Here is a 10,000-nt window from a genome sequence, read left to right as displayed (position 1 = left end):
ATAATAATGATAGTAATTATAATAATAATGATAATAGAAAACAAGAATTAAATGTGTGTGTGTATGTGTATAACAGTAATGAATATTAATGATAAAAGGATAAAAAAAAATAATAATAATAATATTGCTACTAACAATAATAATTATAGAAATAACAATTATCTTCGTCATCAGTATAGTGAGGATGATGACGATTATTATTTTCAACATCAAAATTAATACTGCTATCATTGTCCTTATTAGCATGATGGTGATGGTAGGGATCGTCACCATCATCACTATAGACCATCAAGTTCTATGTTCTATGTTCTATGTTCTCTCCAAGGCTAAGAAAATTATGTGCTCCTCCCCCCCCCCCCTTAGAAGAAGCCAGCCTCAAACTCGACCATAACTGCCATGAATGTTTATTTTATTACCTATATATTTTAATGGCATTTACATAGCTTGGAGTAAACTTATTGCAAAGTCTTTAAGTAAACTAGGATAGGTATCTTGTGTTTGTTCGTAAAATATGTTTTTTAAGAAATACTATTTTACGATACAAAACACACACACGCGCGCACACGCACGTACGCACACACACACACACACACACACACACACACACACACACACACACACACACACACACACACACACACACACACACACACACACACACACACACACACACACACACATATACATAAACATATACATATTTTAAAGTCTTTTAATCGAGGCCTGTATAACCATCCCTGTTATCATTGTTTATATGAAAATTAATCGTACTTGAATCAACTACAGCAAATACCATTTTTGTTGCCTAAGACAAAAATCTACACGTTTGTTTTCGCAACGATAATAACCGTTTCTTAACCAGCGTATACACCGCAATTTAGCCACACGGCCACAGGGACTTAAACAGAGAATTAAACCGAGAAACAGGCATTAACTGGGAAAAATATTTAGACCACAAAATGAGGATTTGAGAGAGGAAGGTGTGGGAGAGGGAGTGAGGGGGAGGGAGGGTGTGTGAGAGGGGAAGGGAAGGAGGGAGTGGGGGAGGAGAGGGATGGTGGGAAAGAGGTGGAGAGAGAAAGAGGAATGGGGGGGAAGAGATGGAAGTGGAGAGAGAAGAAGAGAAGGAGGGAGGGAGAGAGGTTGAGAAGAGACTAAGGGAAAAAGGAGGGAGGGAGAGGGAAAGAAAGGGAGAGGAGAGAAGAGAGAGGGAAGGAAGGAGGAGAAAGAAAGGAGGGTGGGAGGGAGGGAGAGGGAGAGGGAGAGAGATAGAGAGAGACAGAGACAGAGACAGAGACATAAAGACCGAGAGAGAAAGAAAGAGAGAGAGAGAGCAGATACAGACGGTCAGAAGACAAAAAAAAAGAGAAACAGAGAAAGAGAAATAACACAATATCAACGTAAAAACAGTAAAAATCCCCACAGCAGAACAGCTATTCTTAACCAGGAACGCAAAAATCAACTTTAACGTATTCTTGAAAGTGCTGAATACTTGACGGTGAAAGATCCAACTAACTACCCACCTGTTTTTTTTCGAGTTTTTCCCCTGCCCTTCCTTTATTCTCGAATTTCCTTATTTCTCTTTATCAACAATTATGGCCGCTTGTTTTGTCTTTGAGGAACCAACAAAATGAACCACCAAACAGGATTCCACTTCGTTTTATCCTTCTAGTAACCAAATATTAACCCGAGTTAGTCTAGACTGCTTAGAACTGACGAAAGGGGTAATAAGGCTAGTTAGGAAACGCCTCAGGGGGAAAAAAAATGTTATAGCGAATGAGAGACACAAGAAAATGATAATAAAGATCATATTCTGGTTAGAGGATGTTTCCGTGACTGCACCGTGTGTATGTGGGCTGTTGGGGTGACGAGGAAAAATGTAATATCGTCTCTCTCTCTCTCTCTCTCTTTCCTTCTTTCTCTCTCTCTTTCTCTTTCTCTCTCTCTCTCTCTCTCTCTCTCTCTCTCTCTCTCTCTCTGTCTCTCTCTCTCTCTCTCTCTCTCTCTCTCTCTCCTCCTTTCTCTTCTCTCTTTTCTCTTTCTCCTTTCCTTCTTTCTCTCTCTCTCTTTCCTTCTTTCTCTCTCTCTCTCTCTCTCTCTCTCTCTCTCTCTCTCTCTCTCTCTCTCTCTCTCTCTCTCTCTCTCTCTCTCTCTCTCTCCTCCTTTCTCTTTCTTTCTCTCTCTCTCTTTCCTTCTTTCTCTCTCTCTCTTCCTACTCTCTCTCTCTCTCTCTCTCTCTCTCTCTCTCTCTCTCTCTCTCTCTCTCTCTCTCTCTCTCTCTCTCTCTCTCTCTCTCTCTCTCTCTCTCTCTCTCTCTCCCTCCCTCCCTCCCTCTGTGTGTGTATGTGAGTGAGTGTGTGTTTGTTTGTGTGTGCGTGTGTGTGCGCAAGAAAAAAAAGCATAAATACCTCACCCAAAATTTTAAAATCTGAAGTTCAGGTCAAATTCCAAGAAAATGTCCGACACCATTACTTACCGAATAATGTTAACATTTCGGCTGCAAATTAACATTCAAGCCAACCACAACAGGGTTATGATGGCAAAGCTAACACCATTTTTTTAACAATATTTTCTCGAAAGAAAACGATACCTCATTCTGATTTTTTTTTTTTTTTTATTATTATTATTATTATTTTTTTTTTACGATTTGCATGCATACCAGTTCGCGTTTTTTTTCTCATTATTTTTTTTTTATTTAGTAACCAGCAAGAGAATATATATTGTTTCTGATTAATGGGTTATTGATAATGGTGGTTATTGCTTGATATATATATATATATATATATATATATATATATATATATATATATATATATATATATATATATATATATATATATATATATATATAGAGAGATATATACATACACACACACACACACACACATACACACACACACACACACACACACACACACACACACACACATATATATATATATATATATATATATATATATATATAGAGAGAGAGAGAGAGAGAGAGAGAGAGAGAGAGAGAGATGCTTTTTCTTCGTGTAATGATGATAGTAATGATAATGATTATATTTGTCGTTATTATTATTATTATCAATGTTACTATTATCATTATTATTATTATATTCATCAATATCATCAATATCATGAATGACAGAATATTACAAAAATGCAGTCTAGACCTGTCTATTTCTTTACATGAGATTTTTTTTTTTTTTCCAATTATTGTTACTGTTAACAATGATAATAATTATATTATTGTTATCATTATTATTATTATCAATATTTTTATTAAGATGATGATTTTCCTTGTTAGTGTTATTATAATATTTTTGTTGCTATCAGATTTATTATTATCATAATCATTATTAGCATCATCATCTTTGCTATTATTATTTTGTCATTATCATTATTATCATTATTGTTGTTATTATTATCACTATTATCACCATTATTATTATTAATGATGATGATCCTGATCATGAGAATAATAATGAAGAAAACGATAATAATAACAGTAATGCCAATAAAAAAGTAATATAGATATTAACAACAATGATGAAATAGTAATAATAATTCTGGTGATAATTATAATCATAATGATGTTAACGATAATGGTAACAACAATAATACTTATAATCAGAATAATAGTGATAATAACAGTAATAATGATAATAATAATAATAACAAAAATAACAATAATGATAATAACAGTAATAATAATAATGATAACAACAATACTAATACTAATAATGATGATGATAATGACAACCGCAATAATGGTGATTAAAAAACATAATAATGACACAATGATTATGATATAACAACTACAACACCAATAATAATGCCGACAATAACAGAAATACAACAAAGTACATAATAATAACAATGATACAGCTAATAAACTAACATCAGCATTAACGCTAATGATGAACAATTTAACTTATGAATATAACAATTACCTCAACATATAGGCAGAGAGCTAAGGTACTTTAACACAGATAGCTCTTCTCCGTTATATGTACCCTGCCTAGTGCCTAATTATAATGAAAAGTTTTCCACATGAGACTAACTCAAAACACTGCCTAAACTAACCTGAAGACGTACAGAGGTAGTTAAGTTAAATGAGTTAAATGGATCTGAGTGAAAAAAAAACATCTCATTTTCCTCATAATTAGTTGTTATATTGAGGGAATGGGCTGTTAGTCATGATAATTACAATACACGCATCTTTTAAGTTAGCGTATTTATAACTTTTTTAAAAAATGGGGTTTGCTAACGGTCGTCGGACCACAATGGGACCTGTGATACTGCACCTGTTTACGTTTTTTTTTTTTTTTTCTTTTTTTTATACGAAGAACCGGAAGGAACTGCTAGGTTCTTCTCTGGTAAAGACACTCATGTGTGGTCGTTGAGGCAATGCAAGCAGGTGCACCCACTAAAGTGAATGTAGGGGAGGGAGAGGTAGAGGGAGAGGGAGAGGGGAAGGAAGAGGGAGGGAGAGGGGAAGGAGTAGGGAGAGGGGAAGGGGAAGGGAATGAGAGAGGGAGGGAGAGGGAATGACAGAGAGAGAGAGAGAGAGAGAGAGAGAGAGAGAGAGAGAGAGAGAGAGAGAGAGAGAGAGAGAGAGAGAGAGAGAGAGAGAGAGAGAGAGAAGGAGGGAGAGGGAATGAGAGAGAGAGAGAGATGAGAAATTTATAGAAAGAGAGAGAGAGAGAGAGGAAGAACGAAGCAGGCAGTTAGACACCGAGACAGACCGTCAGAGAGCGAGAATACAAAACAGACAGAGAAAGAAAGAAAGAAAAATAAATAAACAGAAGAAACACAAAAAGAACAAAACAAAAACACGGCTCCACCGCCCACCCCCCACCCCCGCCCAGGCATCAAGAACCACCCCACGCCCAACTCGGGAGGCCACAACAACCTGACACCCTTGTTTACCACGGCATATCACACCCCCTCTGCGTGTTATTTTAGCGATGAGAGTACCGACAGGAGGAAATGACCGTCTCAACCAAGGTACAGCACGCTAAGACGAGACATCTTGGAAGAGGGTGGCCGTTTTGCCACTCGAGACGCCACTTCAGTTACGTGAATGGCCGTTACGCAGTGTCGTTCGGGTTGTGATGACCCTCCTTCCTGGTTATCTGGTTCCTCGGATGGGCTTCAGCTCTGCCTGATTGTATGTCTCTGTCTGTCTGTGTTTATGTCTCTGTCTCTGTCTGTTTGTCTGTCTGTCTCTTTTAAAAATATAATTGTGTGTGTGTGCGTTTTCGTGTGTGTGTGTGTGTGTGTGTGTGTGTGTGTGTGTGTGTGTGTGTGTGTGTGTGTGTGTGTGTGTGTGTGTGTGTGTGTGTGTGTGCGTGCGTGCGTGCGTGCGTGCGTGCGTGCGTGCGTGCGTGCGTGCGTGCGTGCGTGCGTGTATGCACCTATGTACATATATTATGACACGAATTAGATACCCTTAAGATATATATTTCATACTATTAACAACTCGCCCCGTGTAAGACAACATAAATACAAAAATTAACAAACCATGAAAGCGCTTTCAACTCTCCCAACATGCAAAGCTCACCACTCAATTTCTTCGCACGCAAAATTGCTATTTTTATGCTCCCACGCTATTTATCTCCGCTCGTATTTAGCAAACAACAGTCGGTCAGTGTAACCCACCAGCCCTAACCTCTCCTCCTTGGACAGTGTGTCGGTAAAATAAATATATAGCGAAGTCATTCATGAGTATTAGGCTGTACTCGGGACACGGAGATAACGGGGTTTAACTGTACACCTGTTGTCGAGCGCTTTTTCGTAGCGGGATAACGAGCGACATCTGCTAGCTTGTCCGGTCGCTATAGTAGAAGAGAGGAAATGAACCACCTGTTGGAGGAGCGTTCGAGTGTGCTACGATTTTTTTTTTCTCATGAAGAATAAGAACATTCGAGTGTGCAACGATTTTTTTTTCTTCACGTGGTGATAATATGATGATAGTGATTATTTCGGTGTGTTTTTTTATCACTCTTCTACTAATATTAAGATTGTTATAACCAGTTCTGTTCTACTGCTAGTATTAGTGTTCTTTTTGCTATTGCTATTCATTTCAATAATATAATAAATGCTATCCTTTTTGTCATTATTATTTATTGTTATAATAATTTTCATTAACTATCATCATTCTTTCTACTCTCAGTGTTATTGATAGTATTATTGTGTTGATATCAATGATAATGATAATAATGATAGTAATGATAATGATAATGATGATAATAACAATAGTAATGATAATGATAATGATGAAAAAAATAATAGTAATGGTAATGATAAGAAAGTGATAAAAGTAATAGTAGTAATGATACAGGTGATAATGGTGACAGCAACTTCAATAATGGTAGTAGCAGTAATAATGAGAGAAATTACAACAGCAATTGATAATGATAATGATAGTGATAATAGCAGTAATAGTTATTGTCAATATCATCATTATTGTAACCAATATTATCATAATCATATCATTGATATTCTTCATCTCCCTCTCTATATTTTTTCTTTTTCTCTTCCCTCTCCCTCTCTCTCTCTCTCTCTCTCTCTCTCTCTCTCTCTCTCTCTCTCTCTCTCTCTCTCTCTCTCTCTCTCTCTCTCCCTCTTCCTCTCCCTCCCTCCCTCCCTCTCTCTCTCTCTCTCTCTCTCCCTCTTCCTCTCCCTCTCTCTCTCGCTCCCTTCCTCTCTATCTCCCTCTCTCTCACTCTCTTTTCTTCTTCCTTTTTAGAACAGCTGACTGCCCTCAAGCGCAACGCCACGCGATTCCACTCCCTTGTGTGTCATGCAGACGTGACACCCAATTGACACAGCAATTTCAGGATAATTGTTCAATGGCGTGTTCTGGGAGGTCGGGCCGGGGGGGAGGGGGGAGGGGGGAGGGGGTAATTAGCATGAATTTCTGGCCTCATTGTTGAGTTAATTTGATGCCTCGTGTGTCGAGTCTCGCTCCTCTTAATTATGATTATGTAGAATTATTATTATTACCTATTATACCATTTTCGTTTTTTTTTTTTTTTTTTTTTTTTTTTTTACCATTATGTAATTTGATGCCTTCTGTATCCTTCTTCGTATTGTCATTATCATGATGATTGTTATTATCACCACTACTATTATCATTACCATCAAGCAATTATTATCACCCCCATCATCATTATTATAATTATCACTATTACTTTTACCTTTAATTGTTATCATTATGGGCAGCATAATTGTTACCATTATTGCATTTACTATTGTTATCATTTCTAATATCATCTAATAATATCATTGTATTTATTGTTGCCATTATTATTATCATTATCGTTATTACTATTATCAATAGCATAGTTATTTTATTATTCTAATTATTACCATTATTATTATCGTCATTATTACTGTTATCATCATCCTTTTCTTCTTAGCATTATTAGTTTTGTCATCATCAATTAGTTGTTTTATGAATCGCTATCATTAGTAGCGTTATTTTGATTTCATTATTGACATCATCATAATCTTCATCCTCATTATTATGATAATTGATATTATTATCATTATTACTTTTTAAGATATTACTTTCATTATTCGTATCATCATCATTATTATTACATTATCATAATCACATTATTGTCATTATTATTGCTATTATTATCATTATTATCCTTATTGTTGTTACTGTTGTTATTACTATCATTCTAATCATTATTAGTATTAGTAGCTGTAGTATTACTATTGCCATTATCATTATCATCATTATAGTTATTATCACTATTATTAATATTTTCATTAATTCTATCATTCTCATTACTAATATTATTATCATTAATATCATCATTAACAGAATTTTCCGTAGTTCTATCATTACTATTACTAATATTACCATAACTATTACCATTATCATTATTATCATTATTGTCATTGTTATCACTATTATTATTACCATTAATAATATCATTCTTATTGCTAACACTATTATTATTATCACCATCATTGGCAGAATTTTCCATAGTGCTATTAATACTATCAATAATATTACCATAACTACTAACATTATTGTTATTATAATTATTGTCATTGTCACTTTTATTATTATTTTCTTTATTTCTATCATTCTCAATACTAGTACTATTATCATTATCATTATTATAATTCTCCATAATGCTATTAATACAATTAGTAATATCAACATAGCTATTATCATTGTTATTTTCATCATTATTGTCATTATTATCACTATTATCATTCTCATTAATAATATCATTCTCATTACTAATACTATTATCATTATTATCATTAGCAGAATTTTCCATAGTGCTATTAATACTATTAGTAATATCAACATAGCTATCACCTTTATTATTACTATTATCTTTAATTCTCCCTTTCGTTAAGAATAATTCGACCTCTTGCCTCACAGGAACGACGTCTACACCAGCCTGGAGGAGGACACGGAGGCGGTGAGCAAAACCTGGCTGGACATGCTGGAGAGCCACGGCCGCGGTTCGCCCCTGTCCGTGAACCACCGCGACGGAGGAACCAGCCACGCGCACCGGCCTGGACCCGGTTCTGCCCAGGATCACCGGCTGGGCTTCGGCTCTGGCCCCGCCCACCAGCCCACTCCGAAATCCGACGACGGGTACCACCCCAGCCGGAGCTCGGGTCACCAGCCGCGCCCGAAGCCAAACCAGGCTTCCCGGCCGGGTGTCCGACCGAGCCAGGGCTTCCCACCCGGGCTGAGGACCAAGCAGTCGTTCCAGGCCTCCGGTTCCTTCGCCGGGGAGCCCCTTCGCCCTCAGAAGTCCTCCGGGAGCCTCAAGAACCCTAGTCAGCGTCCGGCGGTTCCTGCAGGAGGTCGCCGCCCTATCCTCCTCGGTCCGAACCCAGGCGTGGGATGGCAGGTAGGATCTTCCCAGAAGGCTTCAAGGCCGCAAGGAACCCACGCGGACGTCGGCAAAGTCCCCCAGGGCGCCATCAGGGTCTCAGCCACGCCCTGGACCAACGGCGCCGCGGTGTCTGACCGAAGGAGACTCCACGTCGGGAGCGCGACGCCCCTGCAGATGGTCAGGTGACTGGATGGGGCGGCTGCGGGTATTTCTCGTTCTTTCTTTTTCTCCTCTTTGTCTGTCTCTCAGTATGTCTCTGTTTCTCTCTTAGTGTGCCTCTATATGTCTATTTATCAGTGTGTCTCGGTGTGTCCGTCTATCAGTGTGTCTCTGTCTGTCTGTCTTTATGTCTCTGTCTGTCTGTCTATCAGTGTGTCTATATATGTCTATCTGTCAGTGTGTCTCTGTCTCTCTCTTTATCAGTGTGCCTCTATATGTTTATATGTCTATCTGTGTGCCTCAGTCTCTCTCTCTGTCAGTGTGTCTCTGTCTATCTGTCAGTGTCTCTCTGTCTATCAGTGTGCCTCAATATGTCTATCCGTCAGTGTGTCTCTGTCTTTATGTGTGTCTCTGTCTCTCAATATGTCTCTCTCCATTCTCTCTCTTTCCCTCTCTCCCCCATATTCCCTCTTACGCCATACTCTCCCCTCCTCTCCGCTCCAGCATCCCTAAAGACCCGTCTCTTTCTCCCCCGCAGAATCCGACACCCCGTGAGCCAGGCTGGACTCGCCCTGCAACAAGGAGCGAAGAAGAATGGCAGGCCGCTCCCGTACCTGCCCAACGGCCGGCCATCAGGTGAGAGAGGGAGGGAGGGGAGGGAGAGGGAGAGGGAGGGGAGGGGATGGAGAGGGAGGGGAGGGAGGGGAGGGGAGGGGAGGGGAGGGGAGGGGAGGGGAGGGGAGGGAGAGGGGTCAGTTGTCAATGGAAGGATTACTGCTAGCATCTGCACTTTGAATATTCAATTTAATGCACTACAAAATATGTTTAATTATTCCTAACAAAGTATTCAATTTCTTGTTATTATCTGCAATATACATATCAAAACAAGCAATTTAAAATTTCCTTCACGCTAACACGAATCCGCTTGCAGGCGTCGGATTCACGAACGCCGGGACTCATGGCGTTCGTAT

The 10,000-nt window shown here is 38.6% G+C and overlaps 1 protein-coding gene across 1 annotated transcript in view; it reads left to right on the top strand.

Moving 5' to 3' along the window:
* LOC138859677 (uncharacterized) overlaps positions 1 to 10,000 on the top strand; it is a 21,586-nt gene that overhangs the window by 8,223 nt on the left and 3,363 nt on the right. The window contains exons 2-5 of the mRNA XM_070115489.1: positions 8,405 to 9,047; positions 9,168 to 9,192; positions 9,534 to 9,665; positions 9,961 to 10,000. The exon at positions 9,961 to 10,000 is cut by the window's right edge and continues 371 nt beyond it. Coding sequence (XP_069971590.1) covers positions 8,405 to 9,047; positions 9,168 to 9,192; positions 9,534 to 9,665; positions 9,961 to 10,000 — 840 coding nt within the window. The remainder of the gene's footprint in view (positions 1 to 8,404; positions 9,048 to 9,167; positions 9,193 to 9,533; positions 9,666 to 9,960) is intronic.

The sequence above is a fragment of the Penaeus vannamei genome, chromosome 37, assembly GCF_042767895.1.
Source record: "Penaeus vannamei isolate JL-2024 chromosome 37, ASM4276789v1, whole genome shotgun sequence".
In the NCBI taxonomy this organism is placed as follows: Eukaryota; Metazoa; Arthropoda; class Malacostraca; order Decapoda; family Penaeidae; genus Penaeus; species Penaeus vannamei.
Note: the sequence above shows the minus strand (reverse complement) of the source record. Positions and strands in the feature narration are given on the sequence as shown.